Source organism: Chelonoidis abingdonii, chromosome 1 (genome assembly GCF_003597395.2).
Source record: "Chelonoidis abingdonii isolate Lonesome George chromosome 1, CheloAbing_2.0, whole genome shotgun sequence".
Taxonomy (NCBI): Eukaryota; Metazoa; Chordata; order Testudines; family Testudinidae; genus Chelonoidis; species Chelonoidis abingdonii.
In genome coordinates, this window is record NC_133769.1 from 134,435,435 (window position 1) to 134,459,614 (window position 24,180).

At 38.6% G+C, this 24,180-nt stretch overlaps 1 protein-coding gene across 2 annotated transcripts in view; it reads right to left on the bottom strand.

Annotated features, from left to right (window-relative positions):
- Window positions 1–2,018: 2,018 nt before the first annotated feature.
- The window catches only part of WNT7B (Wnt family member 7B), a 145,523-nt gene continuing 123,361 nt past the window's right edge, over window positions 2,019–24,180 (bottom strand). For both annotated transcript variants that reach the window (XM_032763006.1, XM_032763005.1), the window contains exons 3-4: window positions 15,734–16,005; window positions 2,019–5,204 (exon numbers count right to left, since the gene is read on the bottom strand). In XM_032763006.1, coding sequence (XP_032618897.1) covers window positions 4,725–5,204; window positions 15,734–16,005 — 752 coding nt within the window. In that variant the 3' untranslated portion in view covers window positions 2,019–4,724. The remainder of the gene's footprint in view (window positions 5,205–15,733; window positions 16,006–24,180) is intronic.

The window sequence follows — 24,180 nt, forward strand, 5'->3', positions numbered from 1 at the left end:
GTTAAATAGTGCATCACTATCACTGAAAACAGAGTGTATTATTAACCAATGCTTTGTCCTTTAGCAGTTAACTTGGAAATTTGCAGCAGTGTTATTTCTTCTTCCATGGTACCCTGTGGAGCTGTTCACCGCTACCAACCATAAATCAAGTGGAAACGGCAGGCTTTGTTTCCCACCACACACAAAATTGTGTGTGTGTGAGACCAGATAGCAAATGTGAAAAATCAGGACGGGGTGGGGGGCAACAGATGCCTATATGAGAAAAAGCCCCAAATATTGGGACAATCCCTATAAAGTCAGGACATCTGGTCACCCCAGTGTGTGTCTATATATAAATGTGTATATATCTATATAGAAACAACTTTGCAAAAAGAACCCATACATTTATTTGGAAAGAATGAAATGAATAAAAGAGAGTCCCATCTCCATCCTCCCATGTCAGTAAGAGCCCCTTCCAGTTTCTTGACACCAGTTCAAACATCAAAAGGAAAATACTTGCCAATTTTGTGTGTGTCCTTATTTTGAAATGAAAACATTCTGAGTTTGCAGAGATGCAAACAGGGGCTTGCAGTTGAGGAAGAAAATTGACATTTGAAGTTCTGCGTATCCTGTGTTTGTTCTGTGTGCAGTAAATGTCTGGCAAAATCAATACCATGAACTTACACTACGGTATAACAACTTTCTTCCCCTGGTACTTCCATGTTTGCCTCTGGAAATAGTTTGATTTGTATATATACACTGCATCCTCTCTTATTGCTGTGATTCTGCAAAAAAATCCTGGGTGTTTGCTCCTATACTTACAGTTCCAAGTTCATTCTGGGCACTGTCATTACAATAATACCTCTTAATGATCAAAAGTGGAATGGGCAATCATTCTGTCCAGCTGTGACAATTGCCATGTTTGCTAATTGTTTCAAGCTTCAGAGAAGCAGATATCTGTAGATCTCAGAGGTTTCAGTTCCCAAGAGTTGAAGCATTGATATCTTTTCTCCATGGCCAAAAGGAATACATGCTATCAAGTTATTTCCAAGGGAAGCTAAGTATAAGGGAAGCATTTTTGTTCCGTGACCCTCATCCCATCCCCAAAATTGATTTGTGTTTTAGGTTTGACCAAATGCAAAAAAATTCACAGTAAAATGTGATTGGAACCATATGGCTTCCTGCAACTTCTTCCACTCACAACTTGTTTTAGGTTTGTTAAAAGTTTTACAAAACTTTTGATGAGATTCATGTACTCTCCAGATTTGTTGTAGAAATGTAATTATTATAATTTACTATGAAATTTTCATACAACTCTGTTAATAGGTTTCTCATGATGTAGTTAAAAGGTGCAGTATTCTCTCTGGAATCTGTGGGCAAAATTCTGCTCACATTTACACTAGTGTAAACCCAGAGTAAATTGATTCATTTCAATGAAGTTACTCTGGGTTTAGTTTACACAGACTTTGGCTATATATCTAGTTAGATATCTTCTCTGAGGGGAAAAATATTACAACAAATCATATTGTCTAGATTTAGACAAAAAGACACTAATGGCATATATATTGAGAAGATTATTTCTCCTGTAACCAAAGTGTTTAATGTTATAAAAGTTCCTCTTAGGTCCTGATTCAGCAAGGTAGTTAAACATGTATGTAACTTTAAGCATGTGAATAATCCTGTTAACTTGAAGTCCTTTGTTCTGTCAAGACCTACAAAGTTCACATACTTCTTGTATGTACCTCATTATCCTCCCGTGTTCACTCATCTGCAGTATACATTGAGGACTTTGGACTTTATTAATGCAAGGACCTTCCATTAATATCTTGACCCACACGCATACAGCTGCTGTAGACTTGGGAGCATACAGCGTGCCATTCAAAAGTAGGCTTTAACCCAAATGGTTATTGCACACATTTTTAAATGCCATATTGTTTAAAAGAGGTAAGTTAACAAAAACAAAAGAAGAGAGGCTGAGAAGAGGGGAGAGTTAAGTTTTAATAGAAATGCATTTCACGTTTTGTTTTTTGTTTGCTATACAACATTAACGTAGTAAACAAATTAAACTTTGTTCTTAAAATTCTTTAATAACATACAGTATTCTGAGCTCTGTCATTGCAAATTACTGTAAACCATGTTGTGTCGCTGGAAGCTTTCAAACCTCCTATTGTCACAGCTATTTGACATTGAACTACTTTTTTTTTCCCAAGAAAAGTTATTTGTAAGCTATTTTCTTTTGTGAATAGGTTTGATGTCATTTTATGTGTGTTTTAGTTCAGTATGGGCAATGGTGCTTTCTGACCCAAACACACTTAAACTGTTTTTTATTCTGTACGTAAAGCAAAGTCCATGTTTTGTGGTCAGCCCCTGCTTTGTGCTATATAGTACCTTACTAAACACCCCACCCCAAATGAGCAAAACTTTTATAGAATGATCTGACACATTAGATTCTGGAAGTCAAATCCACAGTAGAATCATCAACATGAAGAATAGCTGACGTAGCTATTTAAAATAGTGGGTGGGTGAGGAAGTTTCATTTTGGTCCACTTTTTGGGGTGGTGGTTGTTATAATATATATTTTTTTTTACTCAGTGTAGTTCACAATAATTTAAAATACTCTATAGACATTTAAACGATATACAATAATATAACTTAATTGATTCCTCAATTGTACTTAACAAATACTATTCTAATATATTTACAGTATCTAGTACCATATGACCGTGCATTACTGTGCATGGGAGCTTTCTTTGCTTCTTGTCAGGAATGAGCTGAAAGTACAGTATATAATTATTGTTCAACAACAATACCCATGAATCAAAAGGGGCGTTAAATTGTATAGCTTGGTTCTGGCATAACAGGGGGCAGCCTCTTCAACTGAGTTGTGCTCATTTATTCAAAAGATGGATTTAGACCATGGGCTGGGATTTTCATAAGTGATTTTGGGTGCTTCAATTTCTGGGTGCTCCATTGGAGACTCTTTAAAGGAGCCTGATTTTCAGAAGATAGGTGCTCAACACTTGAAAGTCACATCCCTTTCAGAGTCTCAAGTCAGTACTCAAAATTACTGGTCACTTTTGAAAATGTAGGCCCAAAAGTTTAGGAATAATTCGTAGATGACTCTTTAAAATACAAAACTGAATGTCCACATTACAGTATCTAGGCACTATTTAATCCATGTTTCCTGCCAGCCAGATAGTGGCACTTGCTACAAATTACACTTGCTGTGTGTTTATGGGAGCGGTTTTATTGCAGCTGGGCATATCTGGCTCTTGTGGTTTAAATTCGCTCTGATTTACAATACTAATCTGAATAGAGATTTAAAAAAAATTATTCTTTTTGGGGAAAAGGGAGTGTGAGTTGGAGCTGAACAGAGGTATAAAGATTCAACTTCTTTCTTAACATTCCAAATATTTACCAGGGGCTGGGAGTAACATACTGTTGCCAACTTTAGAATAATGATGACATTTAAAAAGTAACCCAGACTAACCCATCAGCAATTTATTAGCTTTGTGTGGTACGCTAATTAAGCCATCATGAATCAGAGATTATAGCAACATGGAGTTCAGCTACTGTATTTTATTAATTTCCTAGCTTAGCGTGAGCAAGCTCTTTCACAATATTAGTATTGGGCAAGTTTGTGCTGGAAATTATTAGGCTGTTTTAACTCTTGCAAAGAAAGTGTAATTGCTTGAAAGATCCTGCTATGGCATTTCTCTTCAAACCAAAACCTTTAATACCTGTTGAAGCATGTCTTTGTGCCTTAAAACTACCCATGCCAAGATGAAAATAGGTGCTCCCTGCCTCACCTCTGAATCTTAATGCTAGTTCTTATTTGGGGATGGGCAGGAAACCACTGTATCAAGCATTTGTAACCACAGTTTTGCATGATCTTACTGCTCAATTCTGATCATTGCTTAAAGCCTACAGTATTTGAACTCTCTAGTAGTGGAGTGACAATACATCAGTAGCATTGAAGAACTTAGGGAGAACCAAATACAAAAATCATAAAGTCAGAGTTCCAATAAGTTTACATTTAGTACAGAATTAAGACATAGCTACCCGTTAGTGCTTAGAATTTTTCGATACTATAAAAACATAAATAATATTTTTTAATGTTCATTTATAGAGTTCCAGTGTCACTGGCAGCTGATGTAATTTTGCTAACTTTATTTTTCAAATTGATAGTGGAGTTTTTCCATTTTAATATTTTTTGCCTCACTATCAGTCTTAGTTTTTGCTATACTTGCTTTTTTAGAATTAATATTTTTGCAGCAATAGTGATGGTTTTTTCAGTGGAAGTTTCATTGTCTTAAAAAAAAAAAAGTCTTATTTGCACAGGGCTTTTTTTGTGGTTTTTTTGTTGAAGTTTTTGTTTTTTTGTAAAATATGAAAAAAGTGTCTTTTCTTTAACCCTCCTGGGATCTGTAATTCAGTCATCTTCTCTGATATGTATAACTTAAAAATCTAATAGGAAAACTCTACAACACCCAAATTGCAGTAAAAAACAAACAAAAGAAAAAGTTGCATGTGTTTGTCAACATCACCTTAATTCTGTTGCCCTTATTTCCATTGCAGTCACAACGGCCAGCAAGCCCAAAATGCATCATCCTTAGAAGTATAAGTGGTGGGGAGAGATTTCTTTTCCCAAAGAAAAGTAGATGTGCAAAATGATGCTGTAGTTGTTTGTCATACTCCACTTTCTTCACTTGTGGTGATTTGTTCCGTTTGTTAATCATAGGCCACTATTTGCAGGTGAACACCTCTGTCCGCTCACTGCACGTGTTGCACTTCACAAAGCAGCACCAGTGGAATTTGCAATTACACTGCCACACTTTTGTGTACTGGTGTGTGTTGTAACCCCTTCCACAGCACATCATGTCACACCCGTCTGCATTAGGAGATGTACGGTTACAGAGTCGCCCCTGGGTACCAACGCTCCCTGTGGAAGCATCTTCCTCACAGTAGTTGGGCGACTTTTCGATATACACCAGATCTGTTTCCATTGGTTTCTGATAACTCCTGATCTGCTTGATCTTCAGGAAGGTTGGCTGTCGTAGCCGACTGGCCCGTACCACCTCCACTTGTACTGCAGCATTATACTTTTCTTTCAAAATATATCCAATCTCTCTGAATTTAGGAAGCGTGGTCCAGCAGGTCTTAGTTGTACAGGAACCTGAAACACCATGACACTTGCATTCCAATTTCATTCTCTCTTCAAGAACCTGTATGTGTATACATATATATATTATTTTAGGAGAAAAAAACTATACTAAAATTTGCCTAAATCACTGTTTATAGTTAATATTTATTAAAGTTGGTTGAAATTTTGTATATGCCTTTTTAATAAATATTCTTTTGTTTGTCACAAAAACTTGTTTTTCAAAAGATTTTGTGACATTTATTATAAGAAATTTTATCAAAAAAAATGTTTCTTTTTCTGCTTTGAAACAGTTTTGAAAGTAATTTTTTAAATTTTGAAATAAATATAAAATTATGTTTGGAGGGGGAGGAGAAGTGAGGAGGAAACCTACCACGTGGCAATACTGACCAAAAAATTCATTTTTGAAATCTTATTTTGAAAATGGAAAATAATAAAAGAAAAAAATAGTGATACATTTTGATTTTTTGAAATGTTGATTGCATTTTTTTCAAAAAGGTTAAACAAAGTAGGATTTTTTAAATATTTTGATCTGCTCTAATATTCATTGAATAATTTGTGTCGTTGCCATGGCATCTCTGCTCATTAAATACTTAAAACATCAGCCTATATTAGATATCCACCTACTGACCAGCCAAACCCCTAGAACATCACCCTCAATTGATCTAGCCTAAGACCGGGCAATGGCTGGCCATACACATGGTCCTTGCACCAGATCCACAAAGGGTCCTGTAAAGCTAAGGATAAACAGGAATTTTTATTATTAGTTAATATTTATGTTGCATTAGTGCCTAAAGGTTCCAATCCAGGATTGTGGCCCCTTGTGCTTAGAAATCTATCCAGGGCGCAATTCTGGCTTTCTCACAAGCCCCAAGCAGAAGGCTGCATGTTCTTGTGCCATCCCTGGGGAAACTCAAAGGCAGATTGTGACTGTTGGACACAGTTGGCCTCCTAGGTATACCCTGTTCTGCAGTCCAAGTACCTGTGCCTGGCATGTATGTGGCACAAGATACTTCCCTCAGTGCACCAGCAGAGCTACGCTACTCAGCTCTTTTGCAGGGGTAGGGGGAGGATGGAGAAAGCACATGTGGAGCTGCTCCCCATGCCTGGTACAGCATTGCAGGGGAGACAACATAGCAGCCCATAGAGGCCTTTATGCTCCCAACAATTCTATCCACATATGCCCCTTAAATGCCTGGTGAAAACCCAGCCACAATCTGGCCCACAATCATCATCAACTTTTCATGAAAATCCAGACCTAATAATAAAATAAACCAATTTTTCTGCCTTGTATGTATGCAGCAAGATGATGGACAAGAAATACGAGCTCCCAAGCTCCACTGAAGCACTAGTGCAGCTCATCTCCTTCAGTGGTTTCACAGCAGATCCCAGACCATGATTGAAATGGGCAGAGGATAAAAGGGCCAAAATCTGAGTACAATAGCATAATGAAGTAGAGGGGAAGCAAAAAGTGCTTACTGCTTAAGAATAAAGGCCTTAAAATAAATGCAGTAGAACTTTGGTTAGCCCTGCAAATAGAGGGAGCCCTCCTGAGTTGTTTGAGTTTCACTTAAATTGTATGTTTTTCTTTTTCCAAATTTCTGGGGTTTCATTATTAAAGAGAATATCTAGTTTGCTTCCCTTCTGCCAACATATCGGAGCAAGTACAAGTGGGCTAAGTATCTGGTTAAAAAATATATTAGGCTCCTTGAATCTAGCCTTAGGAACCAGGCTCAGATTGAGTCACTGTCAAGTCAGCCCTTCATTCTTCTGATGTAGATAAAACTGGTTTCCAAGCAGTTTACTGCATTAGGTTAGAAGTTCTTCCAGCCCTGGGGGCAGTCTGCTTTGTGTGGACATTGCATTCTTAGGGCAAGGGTAGGGGTTTTGCTGGTGACCATGGCCAAAACTTCTTTTACCCCTTGACTGTTGGACAGCGTGCCCTGCACAGACCTGTTTGCCTGCCCCCTCTATCCTAGAGGCAGCAGCACTTCATTAGTGCTGGATGTACATGTTTTGGGATCTTTCCAAATGAAAAGTGCTATATAAATATAAAGGGCCTGATTTTTTTCAAAGGCCCTCAATCCTGACTCCAATTTTATTGTATACATTTTGTACTTACAAATAATCTATTATCATTTAGACATATACACATCCATTAAAAAGGAGCACCGAGCACCTGCTGTAAGCACTGGTGACAATTCTTAAATATGAAACCAGAAAACAGACCACTCCTGAATCCCAGCTTCAACCATTAATCAGCATATCCACAGTCATCAGCAATAACTGAGCAGCAAAACTCAAACATAAGCTGTGGACAGAAATGGTACTCCTGTTCTAGTCTATATAGATTTTATACCACCCGCACCTTAGGTCACTGTAATATGCGAGTGCCTTCTTGTTACGCATTAAACATCTAACATCTGTCACCATGATTCATTCTCTTTCTTATTATCTCCCCAGGGGACAACTGTTTTTTGCTTTTAAATATACATGCTTCTAAATTAGAGAAAGCAAGGTACACCTTGCACTTGGAGCAGAAGGTGGTGAGATTTGTCAGTATTCTTAGTTCCTATGAGAGTTTGTGTCATGGTCTCAGACCTGTGCTCAAGAAAATTCTCTCTCTCTCACAGATGAGTTTTACCATTATGGTAGAAAGTTCCATGGTGCCTGAAGAGGGGAGTTGTTGACCCACGTCCTCAGTCCAGAACTTTAGGTGATCTTTTTTGACATGCTGGACTCCGACAACATCATTTATAGAGCTAGCTGCCTGATATGCACAGTGGTGCTAATTCTTGCCATTTTGTCATTGGTCTTGCAATATTTGGTATTGGTGATACTTGAGCCCAAGCTTCTGGAGTAATGTTGTTAAACAAGAATCTCAGTTTTCCTTTAAAAATAGTTTCTAGTCTTTATAATTGTGGAGAAAACTTGAAAATGTGACTCTAAAGGCTTGAAAGCCAAGAAGAGCCCAAACGGTATTAATTCATTATTTTAAAGCAAATCTCATGCTTTTTGGGGAGGAAGTGCTGGCTCATGCTTTTTGAATGGTTGGGGTTTCAACACTGTGTTCAGGCCCAATGATCAGGTAGTTACATTGTTAAATGCTGTAATGTGTGCCCACAGTTATTTGTGGGTGCAAAACTTTGCCCACAAAATTGGAAGTCAGGGAGCCTAAGGCCCAACCAAAATAATATTTCTTCCCTTTCCCCAGGTGGCTTGTGTTCAGTATTCATATTCATTAAGAGCCCAATTCTCCCCTTTGCACATGCTGAGTAGTACCTTACTGCTTGAGTATCCTCACTGGCTTCCTACTTGCATAGTAAGGTACTACCAAACAGGAGCCAAGGGGACAGAATCTGGCCCAGTGTATTCACTGTTGTGACTGAAGAGAAACTGACCTTTCTCTTCCTATTTTTCCCTCTGATTTGGTTTGTCTCAGCACAACTTCCATTGTAGTTCTGACCTTGAACCTTAAAGGTACTGATTTACTAAGATTTAACATACCCTGCCAGGTTGGGTACCTGATTAAAGGTTAAAAATCATTAGCTTGTGTGACTCTCTCCTTCAAAAATTCCATTTGTTATATGTCAGGGCCTCATATCTAACCTTGAATAGTTTACAGCAAGATCTGCCTCCCAAACCAAATTCCCATCACTTGACTTCCTGCCTCAGACTAATATTAGAACATTCTTTAGATCCACTTTCCATGAGCAGTCCCACTCCAGCCCCAATAGGGTCTTGCCAAGTAAAATTTTCTAACTCCTACTTGATTTTTTTACATGAATTGTGAAATATAATGGCAAAGATCTTTATTCTACAGATTTTGCACCAATATAAATAATATATTAAAATGCAATTGTGAGTGTTGCCCTCCTCAAGTCGAGTAGACAAGCCTTACAGAAAGAATTATTTTCTGAATTAATAAAATGCAACCCCTTTCTCTCCCCCCCCATGCAAAATCAAGCCCCATTTTGTAAATTTCAAATCTAGGCCCAGGTGCATTATATCAGATACAGTTTCTGTACCTATTAAAAATCCTATCTGGATAAAATATGAAAAACAATAGTAATATTTTGTGTGTGTTTTGGCTTGACCTTCCTGATTTGTGTTTTCTTTGGTGGAAATGCACATTTTTGGACCAGATGTTGAATGTAACAAAACCCATATTACTTTTAACTGCAGTATCAAAGAAATAGAAAACTCGAACGGTTTTTCTATTAAAATATGCAGGAGATCGACTCTTGCCTTTGGTAATACTCATCCAGAGACAGAGAGATGGATTCTGATTCCATATACTAGTATATCATCATTTCCCCTGAGACTGGAGAGAGTGGAGCCATTGCAGCCTATTGCTTATGAGGTAGGAATGGGCACTATTTATAACGTTATCTCTGAACAGGTCTAGATCTAGTAATGCCATCAGACTGCAAATCTCAAGGAGCATCTGTGAGATGATGGTTCACCCAATTAGAGAGAGTTTGTAATACTAGTGCAATGGTTACTGCTCAGCGGTGATAACTTTATGCCCCTAATATTTTGTTTGTTAATAGCAGGTCACAGGACCAAAAATAGCCTATGTAAGCAGGGTAATGGTCCATACGATGTCTCATATGATCTGGCATCAGCATGAAAAATATGGGTATTTCAGCCTGACGGTTGCTCCTAATGTTTCTCAAGTCAGAAGCAGAGCTACCCTGAACCCTCACTTCCCAGCCAAACAATATTTATATTTTGTGGTATGAGAGAATATAAAATCCAGTCCACTATCTCTACCGTATGCCCAACAAGACTTCCTGGTGAAGACAGTCCATTCCTCCCTCCCCTCACCCAAAATCTCCTGTTTAGTGGGGGAAATATGAGTGGGGTCCAAAAACTATTGCCTAGCAAACAAGGGCTGTTCTTGCCAGGGCCATAAAAGGATGGGCCATAGAGCCTTATCCACCAACTCCTACAACTGTTTCCTGCCCTTGCAGATAGGCCTCTCCTGGAGAATTTCCCCAGCTGGTAAACAGAAAATAGCTTCTGAGGGAAAATATATCTCAGCTTTGAGCAATAAGAGTAACCAAAATTTTCTGAAATTCAATTTTTCAATGACTTATTGCTAGAAATTTCAAATTTGAGGGGGAACTCCCCCCCCCACCGCAAACACACATGCACACAAAAATCTGTTTGAAGTTTTTCATTATATTTTGTGTGTGTAATATTTTAACCACCTATACAGCTGGTTGACTTTTTTAAAAAATCTGTTGACTAAAAATTTAAGTAAAAATAAATGGAAATAGTTTTTAAAGTATTGTTTGGGTGTCTGTCATCCCATTATTTTGGCTATAAACCACAATCCCAGGAAATAATGACAATTTTATTGTATGTATGATGAGTGTACACTACATACACTGTATAGTAGGTATGGGTATAAAAACTAAAACAGAACCCCACAAACCTTTGTTAGTTTCTAGAATTGAATGTTTTTGTAAGTTTTGAAATGTTTGGTTTTCCCCCTATGTTTTTCCTCTTTTGGTTCCAATCAAAGTGGCCAAAACACTGGGCAAGAAGCTATATTTTCATCTAATTGAAGCAAAGAACTCTCCTTCAAGAGATTCTGAGCCAAGGTTTTCAGACTCAAGAAATTATACTTATGTTATGTAAATATGGATAAGCTTTAGCTGTCCATCTGACCAATCCAAGTTGTAACTAAGAGCCTTTTGAAAGTTGGATTTATATCTTTCTGCAGAAGAATTTGAGTGAGGGAAATAAGCTACTAAGAAGAATTACCAAAACCTTTTTTCTTCACAAATCTATTCAAAATGGATGTCTAGTGAAGTAGTTTGTCTCTTATAGGGGAAAAAATGTATCCGCAAATGATGGACCCAATTCTACAAGTCATTGAGAGTAAAATTTTCAAAAGAACCTAAGTAATTAGGAACTGAAATCCCACTTTCAGAAGTGCATAAGGAATCTAAGGCCCTTAAACGCAGAAGTGCCTTAAATCATTTTTGAAAATGAGTTTATGTTCCTAAGTCACTTATGCACTATTGAAAATTTTATCTTGAATGCTTTTCTGGGAACTGCTTGGCCCTCTCAGCTCTCATTGAAGACACTGAGAATTGAGAGTACTTTGCGTATCTCAGGAAATAGCACCTTGCAGGACTGGGCCTTTTATTCTGGGACATAAATATTACAGTTAACATAGGATGTTCTTGTCCTGAGGTAATACTTCATGTTAAAATTGTTTCTTTAGATACTATACATTATAAACGATAACCAACAAATAAACTCATTAGCTGTGCTACAGCCAAATCATATCAGCCAAAACCAGTTCTGTGGCTCCAGGAGCTGTGAGAAATAGTTGTCGTTTATACGAAAATGTCCCAAGTAATTGAATAATCTGTTTTAAAGAGACACTGAACACTTTTTGTCCCTCCACACTCATTTTTTCAGCTATAAAATAAGATGTTATCTTCCAGGCATTCAGAAGAAAACCCATTGACATTACAAAAGACTAAATTTGGGGGTGGAGCTTCTGGCATTCAGTGTTAGTGTGCGTTTCTGGAAATAAAAAATAGCCCAATATTTTCTCCACATAACCACAGTGACTATCTAGTCAGAACCTAATTGACTGATAAACTGTTGGAAACATTTATTTTCATCTGTCTGGTAAAAGCAGTGATCTGTTACCAATTGATCTTCCTTTCCTTCCCCTAAAAAGCAAGCAAACAAGAAACATATTTTCTAATTGAGATGTACCGTGAGAGTTGGTCATTGTTTTGACCTTTTAATAAAAAGTGAAGATTAATGGCACACGTTCCTAGAGGTTACTCTTTCTGAATTCCATAATACAGCTTCTTCCTAAAATACATAGTAGAAAGCTGCGTCTCTCATAAAATGGCATCAGTTGTTTACTGGATTTTATCGACATTTATTTTTTAGTTGTTATATCAAAGTTTTGTCCACAAACAACTTTTGTAACCACTCAGATTTGCACCAAGCCTTTTATTGATTTCCAGCCTTTCACACTAACACTTGCATTAGACTTCCAGTTGGGGGTGGAGGGAAGAGGGGGTTCAGATAATTCTGATCTATAGCAGTCATTTCAAAAATTACACTGAAGTTAGGTTTCAGAGTAGCGGCTGTGTTAGTCTGTATCCGCAAAAAGAACAGAAGTACTTGTGGCACCTTAGAGACTAACAAATTTATTTGAGCATAAGGTTTCGTGGGCTACAGCCCACTTCTTCGGATGCATGGAATGGATGACTGGTAGGGATGAATGAAGGTAGGTACTTCAGTATTTTATACACCTTAGTGATATGTTATAGCACAGCTCAGGTCTTCCATCAGTAGCAAATTATTATTTCATCAACAGTCCTAGGTATCTATTTCTTCCAAACTGCACTGATGTCAACTTTGTCATATATAAAAAAAATCACAAACTTGCTATTAGTTTGAACAATACTTGGAAGTGCAATGCAGAGCAATTAGAAAAGTCCAGCTTAAAAAAAAATCCTGAAAAGCCCAAATAGCTGCCTCTTTCGGGGGCTATCCTATTAGCAAAACCTTACAGGCTCTACTATGGTTATAAGAGCCAGAGCCATTTAGCTATATATGAAAGCAGGTGTGTCACTCCATCAGGGGAATTGGAAGCATTCGTGGAAGACTCCACTTGTGTAGACTTTCATTCTTCTCAGTGCTGCCTCTGGGTCCTAAAATGTTAACCAGCCTCCACAGGAATGCAGCCATCCAAATGATGGAGTCTTAGATCCTGATCCAAAGCCTATTGCACTCAATGAGAATGTTTTCATTGACTTCAGTAAGGGGTTGGATCAGGCTGTAGGTGGGGAAGGGATACCTTACACCTTTTTGTTAACAGTGATTCTGTGGTAGGTAGCCATAATACCACCAGACAGCTATTCCATTCATCAGACAGTGCTACAGAGAACGGCGCTCATAGTTGGCAAATTCTGAAGGCAGAAAAGATAAGTGACATAACAAATGATGTCTTGTATTACTTGTCTTTGACTCATGTTCAGAGCAATTGAAGGTTGTATTCATATTGGTTCTTAATAGGTAAGCCCCTGAGCCATGACGATCATATCCAGGCTTCCTCCAAACTTTCAGATTGATTGTATTCCATGTTGCCATCTAGAACAATCAAGTAGAGATGGATCTAGCTTCCCAAAAGTCCAAGGGGTTAAGATTCAGCATTATATTTCTGTTACCAATTGATCTTCCTTTCCTTCCCCTACTAAGCAAGCAAACAAGAAACCTATTTTCTAATCGAGATGTACCTTGAGAGTTGGTCATTGTTTTGACCATTTAACAAAAAGTTAAGATTAATGGCACATGTTCCTAGCATTTGCCAGAATGTTTGCAGAAAGTGAAATCCTCACAAATACTAGTGCAAATTTATTTTCCGGAAAATTCCTTCCAGAGGTATTCATGTGGTAATCTAGGAAGTTCTTTGGTTACTTTCCTCCTGTTTATGAAGTTTCACCTGATATTATAATTAGTTTAATTAGACTAGGCAGTGTGGTTTAGTATAGAATAGAGCAGTGGACTGGGAGTCAGGAGCCCTGGATTCTATTCCCGGATCTTTCATTGACCTATTGTGTGACTTTAGGCAAATCATTTCAGCCTTTTCCACTCACGTCTTTTGTCTGTCTTGTTTATTTAAATTGTAAGCTGGCAAGGCAGGGACCATCTACTATGAGTGTGTACAGCAGCTATCACAATGGGACCCTGATATCAGTTGGAGACTCTAGACGCTACTATAATACAAATAAGTGCTTTACTTCAGAAATTCAGTGACTAGCTTTATTATTCTGGGTGTACAACCCAATACATGTCTTCTGAGATACATGAAGTGCTGAAGCAAAGAAGAGACAACCAGCCCCGGACTAACAGCATCAATTGGGCCTGGAGCCATGTCCTGGCTGCCTGCCCTCCCCACCCATGCCAGTCAGGAGAACTTTCCCATGTAGAGATCACCCTTTTTAAGGATGCCTTCCATTCTTATGATGCCTTTCCATCATGCACTCCAGGTGATTTGCCTCCCGCATTCCACCTGTGGCATAAAAATGTCTAGTGCTCCCCTGTTCACGAATTCCTGGTTCCCATTCCACACTCTGGATCATTCACTCCATTTTCTCTTTCTTTCTCTTGCAATTATGTAATGCCTTTGATTTCAATGCATTTTACAAACTACGGCCATATTCTACCCTCAGTTTTTGTACAGAGCTCCCATTGCAACCCCTAAGAGTTTTATGCATGGATTGCTATCATATGTCTTTCAAAATACAGTACAGGAATTGCTTCAGACTCCATCAAAAATGAGCCACCTCTGGGGTGGAATACAACAGCTAGTGAGCAGCAGACAGCAAAAACGCACAATTGTTTAGGGAAGGAAATTTGCAAGGAATAATGTCTGATTTTTTTTTTCTGGTCTCTGATAGACTGAAATTCTCTTTCTGTACAGTAGAACAGTGGTTCTCAACCAGGGGTCCGTGGCCCTCTGGGGGGTCTGTGAGCAGGCATCAGGGGTCCTCTAAGCAGGGCTGCCATTAAATTTGCTGTGGCCCTGAGCCCCACCACCTGGAACTGATGCTGAAACCTGAGCAAATTAGTTTTGTGGGGCCCCAGGCAATTGCCCTGCTTGCTACTCCCTAACACTGACTCTGGCTTTTATATGCTGAAAAACAGTTGTTTTGGCACAGGTGGGCCATAGAGTTTTTATAGCATGTTGGCAGGGCCTCAGAAGGAAAAAGGTTGAGAATCCCTGCAGTAGAATACATAATTCAATTCATACAGCAGCTTCATCTTGGAAAATTAGTACCCTTATTTCTTAGGCTGAAAACATTTTTCAAAACTTTAACAAAATCTCTTGAGTGTGGTGATGTATTATGAAAAAGGGCATATTTAAATTTTCAAAAGGCAAACTTTTGGAGCCATGGAGTTAAATCTTCAACTGGCATAAATTGGCATAATTCCATTACGTTTACTGTTTCATTGGCAAGCAGCTAAATCATGATTGTAGACATTTAAGTGTGTGTCTTCTTCCAAAGATTAAGTAACACTTGTCTAGTGATCATGTGGTTATATGCACTCCACCAATGTGAAATTGACAGTTATGCATTTGCTGCAAAGTATGTGTTTGATTAGAGGCATGCTCCAAGCAGCATTTTGCCTTTGGGTGGAATGAGGAACTACTGGAGTTGTTGGAGTTCAGCAACATAGAAATCTTTCCATGGAGAGAAAATGCAAAGATATAGCACTACCAATGACAATTCCTGCAAGATCATGCCTAATTTCAAGAGAGCTTGGAAGGGGGTCTAAGGAAGTAGAAATGGTTAGAGGCACATAAACTGTGGAGTAGTTAATGGAGCTTTGGCCTAAACTCATTTCTGAATCTGAAACAAATATAGGCATTAAACACCATTAGATAACGTTGAGATGAGCACAGAATAACAGTCTAGAAGGAGGGTGAAGACTGGGGGCATTGCTTGCTATAACCAGCCCCACTTAAGTTCAGTTGCAAATTAAAAGGACCCCCCACCCTCTAAAGAGCATGTTATCCCCTTCCCGTCCCATCTAGAATACCTTTCTTCCAGCCTCATTGTTGTGCAAGTTCATCAGTCTCCGTGCATTCTTTTTGATTTCTCGGGCATCAACAAACTTCCTGGAAAATTCAATGCCGTATCTGAAATCCGCAGAGCAGCCTCCCCATTTCCAGCCCTCCTCCTGGTTGTAGTAGCCCTGTTTCTCTCGGTCACAGCCACAGTTGCTGAGGTTGCCCTGGCTGCAGGCGGCAGTGACAGCATGTGCAACCCCAGCAGCGGTAATGGCATAGGTGAATGCTGCTTCCCTGCTTCCTGTGGAGAGAAACCAACAGCTGATGGATTTGGAAGAAGGCCGTGCTTACTACAAAGTACTTACAAAGTACATGCATTCATTCAGAAGCAGGAGGGTAGCATTGTCAATAGCCCATACTCTTCCTTCTTAAAAAGTTATGTACAAGTTTAAGTGTTTTGCTGAACTGGGGTCTAGTGACCAGCTGCCCACATACCTTGCAGGTCCCAGCCATATAACAGTCCTTTTGCCCTATGTTAGATTGAGCTACCTTTGGCAGTGGGTTTGGCCAGTGGGGGCTGCACTATCTGAGGCAAGATAATTTGTTAAAGTCTTTCACCAGGATCATAAATGTTGTTTATCCCAGGTTTGTTCACTGAGAAGAGGTCACGGAGGTTGTGCAAATTTCAAGTGGGTTGCAGGCCAGTCATTGCTGGAGATGTTTATAGGAAGAGAAGAGTTACCAGTAATTCCCAGTATGCTGGGAAAGTAGTATATTGTGAAGGCTTAAAAAAATACCATGCCCAGTAAGGTGGAGAGTGTGTCATGACAAGGATAGGACTCAAGCGGAGAAGGCTGTCCATACATCCTTATTAAGATGCAGGTAGAGCTGGACAGTGATGATAAATATTGATTAAAACCTGAGATGCCCAGAAGGTGTAGATTTTAGAGCGGCAGTTTTTCTGGAGGCTGGATGGTCTCTTGTTTTATGTCTGTTGTTGCTGACTTTTATTTACTGTCAATTTTGCCTTAATAAAGCTGTAGCCTTTCCCCACCAATCCCCTGAATCCAAATTCTGTTGTACTTTAGTGCAGTGTGTTGAGTATGGAGCTACTTGCATTTCAGAGCACTATAAATATAGCAGATTGATTTCAATAGGGGCTTTGTAAAAGAATACTTTGAAATAGCTGAGTGCTATAATGCAAGTACTGTCTTAATCCTCACAAAGTTTGGTAATGGCTTTTATGGTATCACTACTTGTCCTAATTAAGTGATGATGTCTCTTGAAACTCAATATATGAAAAGATGCGTTATCACTTCAGTGGACACTGAAAAACAAAAATATACAGATGATAAGAGTTAAATTAAAATAACATGAAAATTGCAAGACCTATCTAGGAAAGCAAAGACATTCATGATTTAGAATTCATTAAAATCCCAATATTTAGACAAAATGGTGCCCAGTTGCATCTTGTAACAGGCCTGGAGTGCATGCATGCATTCCTGCAGTACATTTCAAGACCTTGACTGACAGCTATGTGAGGTGAAAGCCTCACGTGACAGCAACCTGGTAATGAGGCTTCCTTTAAGAGAAGAGCTGACCCAGACAGATAAGGGAAACTTGGGGTCAGGAAAGGGAATCTGTACCAGCCAGGTAGAACATCTGGTGGGAGATATCTGCAGGGAGCAGGAGCAGAAGACGTGTCTGGGAAAAGTTTTGGGTGAAGCTAGGAAGGAGGCTTGGTTTTGAGAGGACTTAAGGGCTGTGAAATCTAGTTGGAGGAGCAGGTAAGCTTGGGAAAGAGGGCTGGAAGACTTGAGTTGAGCTGAGCTGTTCTGTTTTGTGAAATAAACCAGATTCCAGTAAGTGGATACACTTGAACCGTTTGAGTCTGTGTACATTTTTGGGGGAGCTAAGTAGAAGAAACCAAGTTAGAAGACCTTATAACCGGACGAGGTAAAATGATCCATGCACATATCCCATAGGCCAAGTTACACATTGTGTATATGTTGGTCAGAAAATGTGTCAAAGAACTGTGGCACCATTCCAGTATTCAGTGGGTGTGCGGAATGAATGTAATGAAGAGAATGAATGGGGTGTAGCAGGAACACCAAAATGTGAGGGAATGATGCTGAGAGGAACCATGCAGGTCTGTGTGATGGGGGAAGGACAGCAAGGCTGTGCAAGCTGGAAGGGCCAGGAGGGCGAGGTGCTGGGGAATGCGGGCTGGTTGAGAGAGGGTTGCAGGATGGTGTACAGCATGGTTGGGAATTTGGGCTGGGGTTTTTCACAGCTCTTCTCTAATAGGGCCTGATCCAACTCCCATTAAGTCCACCAAAAGACGCTCCCTGGGCTTCATTTGGAGTTGGATTGGAACACTTTGTACTGCCCTATTATTGTTTATAACATTTCTTCCTCTGATTTCTTTCTGTTCACGTTCAACAGCAAAATTTCTGCCATCATCATTTTTCTCCTTTGGTGACCAACCCCTATACTGCAGAGGAATTCACAGCATGTTACTGAAATGATTTAATGCCCACACACAAAGCTTTGACTGTTACTCTTTGACTGGCCTAACAGATACAAAGCAAAACAAATCTTCAAGGGGAAAAAATAGAAATAATCTCATAAACTGTTTAATTTTCTATTAGGATTTACAACAGCCCTAGCTAGGGTGACCAGATATCCTGATTTTATAGGGACAGTTCTGTTTTTTGGGACTTTGTCTTATATAGGTGCCTATTACCCCCACACCCATCCTAATTTTTCACACTTGCTGTCTGGTCTGGTTCTGAAATAGCACATGCAGCGGGCATTTTTGTTTATTCATTCATTTCATTCATAGACAGCTTCCTGAAAGCACCTACAACCCCTGGTGACTTCAATGAAATTTATGGGCACGTAGCAGTGTACATGAAGGGTTCCTACATTTGTTTTGCCCCCTTTAATTGTTTGCTCAAGTAATTAACATAAGAAGAGAATTGAATGTTTAATTGTGGTGGGTTTAGCTTTTTTGGGTTGTTTTAGTTTATTTTTCTTTTTATTCATTGCCAGATTTCTGATACAACATAAGTAGAGAGAGAACCCTCCCACCACCTGTGTCTAATCTCAGAGTATATAAATATTAGAGAGAGGCATGGGAGCCAAGCAAGGAGATCCTAAAACGAAAACCTATCTTTGTGGCTCAAGGCAAGTCAATTCATCTCTCTACCTCAGTTTTCTGATCTGTAACCAGTAGAAAGTAATATGTACCCCACAGGGGAAGAATTGGGCAATTTTTTTCAAATAAAACTTTTTTTCAGCAAAAAAATTAGGGTTATCTATACCAAAACGTTTTGCTAGTTCATTTTGATTTTGCCAATTTTTTTTCCCTTCTGGAAAAAAAATCCAAACAAATCTAAAGATTTTGTTTAGACATTTTTGAAACAAAGTGTTTGGATTTTTTGTTTGTTTGAAATTACTTTTTGTTTGAAAATTCCCTTTTAGTTTTATTTTAACAAATTCAAATACATTTTAAAAAAATCTGAAAATTTTGCTCAACCCAAACCCATTTTTTTACATTTCAACCAAATCTACTTTTATTTTTCAAAAGGAAGAAGAAAGAAAATGTGCTATTTTTAACTAGATGTTAGACAAGTTTAGATTTTCCCCATCTTGAAGATCAAAATAAGTGAGAATGAGACTGTGGGTCAGTTAGAGATGATCTTTAGCAGTGTCCCAAGCTGCATGGGTGATATTTTAGTGATTGCTTTTATCATTATTTGTTAATTATATTGTGGTAGCACCTACAGTGGAGGCAGGGGTGCCAAAAGAGGGGGGCAGAGAGGAACATTCAGGGGGGACCCAACTCTGCTCCTGGCCCCAGCCCCATGCCCAGGGCCCTGGCTGTTGCCTAAGACCAATGGCTGAGGTCCCACTCCCAGCTGCAGCACCAGCCTTGTCCCACCTTACCCCTGTTCATGCCCCCCACCCCCTGGAGCTGCAGCCTGGCCCTAACTCCAGAGGGGGCACAGACGGGGGGGCACAAGGTAAAAAGTTTGGGGACTACTGACCTAGAGGCCTCAAATCAAATCCCCATAGTGCTAGGCACTCTACAAAAATATAGTATAAGATAGTCCTTGCCCCAAAGAGCTTACAGACAAGCCAGACAAGGGGCAGGAAAGCAAACAGGTGGCAAATATCATATTAGTTCCTTGGGATTTTGTTGTTTTTGTTTTCTTGACTGAAAGGCTGTGCATCTATGTGGATAGTCTAAAATGATTATTACTCATTTACAGTCCAAGAAAATATTATTTGAACATTTGTAGTAATATTAATTTATATCGGAAACAATATAATGAATATAATAAAAGTTGGCAGACATTCTTTATTTTGTTTATTTTGTAAACAAATAATACAATATTACAATACAAATAAAAATATTAAAAAATCAAACCAGCAAAGTCTCCTAACAAAGATGATATAAAAATTATATATAAGTAATAAAATAAAAAATTATAATGAATACGGTTAACAGTTTAAAAAAATAAAAAATAAGATTGAAAGGAATAGGTAATATTAAATTGAAGACATAATAATTTTGAAAATATGTCATAATAAAATATCAAATTGATAAACTATTTTATTAACACAATAACAGGCATGTTAAAACCTTAACCTTTACTAATGTGAAAGGTGAGCCTGCTTCTTCTTTGTCAGCTTATCCAGTTGTGGTTCAGTTGAGAAAAGTGCCACGCGAAATGGAGAATGAATATCCATACTATTCCTGTACTTTGTCTTAATGACACTCATGGTTGAGAAGCCAGTCTTGCAGACGTATGTTTAAGGAAATGGGAGAAGAGTTTTCAGAGCAATTTCAGTAAACTCAGGATATTCTGCTTTCACTTTTATCCAAAAGGAAGCAAGTGATGTTGTAGTTTTGAAACTCATCTTCAATCTTTCGTCAGCAGCCAGCTCCAACAACTTATCCTCCATAGTGAAAGTGAAGTCATCTTTCAATGGAATAAATGGATTTTGGATCCATCCAGTCCCTTTCCATGGATCTTCTTCTGCTGGAAAGTAAAACTCAAAACATTCTGCCAAATTTGTCAAGTGTTCACTGATGATGTTTTGTAGAGATGTAACATCAAGGTCTTCACCTGCATCGGCAATGATTGTCGCTAAGTTGTGAAAAATGTCATAACAATCTCTTGACACTCAACTCTTCCACGCTTTTAGCTTTCATTTCTGTCCGTCAATCTTGTCTGCCATTCTAAGACATGAAGCCATCCTTCCCTGCATGAAGGTGTTGAGATCACTAAAGATGGCAAAGATATCAGCCAAATAAACCAGCTTGGCTATCCAATCCACATCTTGGAACAATTGTGACCAATTTGTTTTTTTGTCCTGAAGAAACTTGGCAAGCTCATTTCAGAGCTCAAATACTCTTGACAGGACTTTTCACCTCGATAACCAATGTATATCAGCATGCAGTAGGAGCTGTTTATGATCAGCTCCCATATCACATAATGCAGTGAATAGTCTCAAATTTAAAGCATTTGCCTTAACATGGTTCACAATTTTTACGACCTCGCTGAGCACACTGTTTAGTTCTGTTGAAATTTTTTTTGTTGCAAGTCTTTCTCAATGAAGGAAGCAGTGCATCGATTTGCATTCGGGTGCAAGCACCATAATCTGGGTAAGCACTCCAGAATGCAGAGCCATCAGAACATATGCCTACACAAACTTGAAATCCAATCCACATTTGTTAACGATATAGTCGTTCACAGTCTTGAACACTTCAGCACTAGTTGTTTTTGTTGGTAGTGAAGCAGAAAACAAAAAACTCTTCTTTCAAATCACCTTCATGTTCAAAGCACACATACACCATCAGAACTGCCATATTAGCAACGTCTGTACATTCATCAACCTGCGAAAAAAGGTATTTTGCTAATTTAATCTGTCCTGTGACCTGATCTTCCATACCGTGAGCCATATCATGAATTCGTCGAGCTATAGTGTCATTTGAAAGTGGCACCTGAGCTACTTTCTTTGCCACCGGCTTTCCATGCAGACATCTTTAATACAGCCTATCACTAGCATCTCGCAGATTGTGTATGGCTTTTTAGCCTTAGCAATGCGAAGTGCTACTTTATAAGAAGCTCTCAAAGCACAAGTATTTATGTGTGACGCTTCAAAGATCTGTTTCTGATGGTCTTTTAAATCAACATTTCTTTCGAAGAGCTCTTTTGGCTTTGAACTAATTTCATTATGTTTTGTATTTAAATGCCTCTTGAGCTTTGACGGCTTCATTGCATCATTAGCCAACACATCGCCACAAATAATGCATTGCGGTTTTGGCACTCCACCATCATTCATGGCTACAAAACTGAACTGAATGTTCAAGGAGTCAAATTTCCGAGTAAAGATAGTACGAATTCTTTTTGTTGACAATACTTCGGTTTCATTTACATCACCGTCATCTGATTCAGAATTACTTGCGTGTTCAGCAACCGGATGTCTCTCTTTGATAAATATGTCAATTGGGCCTTGCTTCACCATCTGTAAATCAGGCATAAAAATAATGAATATAAATTCCATTACCCTGGGTATATACTTAATTTATGATATTAGGATGAAAGCCAAATAAATGCAGTGGGAATGCTTTTATTGAGAAATATGTGCAGGAGAACATTGATTAATAGGGTAAATAATGTTAGGATAAGAAGATAATATAAATTTTAAAATTAAATTCCAAACAGGATAATAATTGGAAAGTTAAGATGTTTGAACATATGGAAAGAATGAATAATGAACATCAAAAATAAGATTTACCTGTCTGAAAGATATGGAGAAATCAAGGAATTTTGAGAACTTCCTGGCAGAAACATGTAGGTTTGATTCTAGAAGAGGAGAAGGCTATAAGTAAGAACAATGAGAGTGTGTATAAAATGATATATGGATATGGAGGAAGCGAGGACTGTCTATTTGGCAATAGGTATGTGGGGCTCAATCATCTCTATCTACCTCGTAAGGGGTATGGTGGGATAGGATAGAAAATCATTATTAAAACTGATAATATTATTAGTACTTACATTCTCAGCTCAGTGGGTTCGGACGGGGTCCCAAATGACAAACACGCAGAGATCTGTATGACGTTCTTTATTCAATTTCTTGATAGTAACTGGCAGTGGGGCAGGGTCTTTATATGTGAAGGAGTGGGATAAGCGCACGCTCACGCATCTCATGCAAAACATGCTGCAGCGCTATGGTATAATTATCAGTATTATAATATGTGCTTCTGAAAACATGATATTAGTTAATATTGTCCACTTTATCGACTGATAACTATTCTTGGTGGAATTCCGGTGTGATTTTTAAATTATACTATTATTTCTTTCTTTCTTTCCTTACGGGAAACTCGCCGTGGACTGGTAGTCAATGGCTCACAGACCGGCATTGGTCCGTGGACTACCAGTTTGAGTAGCAATGCTGTAAGCAACACCATGTCTGCCAACTATTATATTCACCTGGAGATGGACTGTGAATAGACTTTAAAAAAAAAAAAATTAAGCTCTACTTTAATACATCTTCAGAGCAGAAGATACACCATTTTGGAGAGGCCACTTTGTCACTGGTCTGTCCAGGAGTTTTCACAAGCCCTCGAGTCAGTTGTGGTAAACTGAAGGATATTCTGTGTTCCCTCCACTACACCCTTGATTATCTTTTAGAGCAGAAGGAAGTTTCTTTCACACACTTGAGAGTCATGACAATGATCATTAACTGCAGTCATGGTATAGTAACAACTGGGAACCCCACTGATTGGATGGAAGGAACATTGTTCCACCTCAGTGCAGCTCTAGAATACAGTGGACTCATTTCTGGCTTGTGAAGTGGACTCCTTTAGCATGTTAATACATCGTACCCTGCATAGAATGAGATTTTTGAAACAGAAGATATTGTGAACCTCATCTTGAACATTAGTCTAAGCCAGCATGTTTACAACTTTCTCAGATCTTGAGGTCATCAATAATCTTTTATTATAAAATGTAAATCAGAAAAAAAAAGTCATCTCATTAATACTTTGGTTAGACTGTCCCAACCCTTTGCACCTCCCATAACTCTTAATCAAGTTATTATTATATGCCCACCAATATGATTTTAAATAATGGTTGTTACCTTTGAGTACCATCAGTTTCAACTAAAAACAAGGTTAAAAAATGCTTTGTCTGGTGTGAAGGAAGAAAATCCAGTTCCTAACTGAATTTTGAAAACATAGAATGCAAATGGGAATGATGTTATTGGATAGCTCAGCTAGAACATGTCCATCAACACAACCTAAAATGAATTTAATCTTTTTAAGTAAAGGCAATCGAAGGTGGTGACCCTTCAATTTACCAGAGCATGTTGTATTTGCTGTGTGCCTTCCACACTGGGTCAATACCATTTGTATGTGTGCATCTACCAACATTTGCATTCTAACTGCAGATTTTTAAAA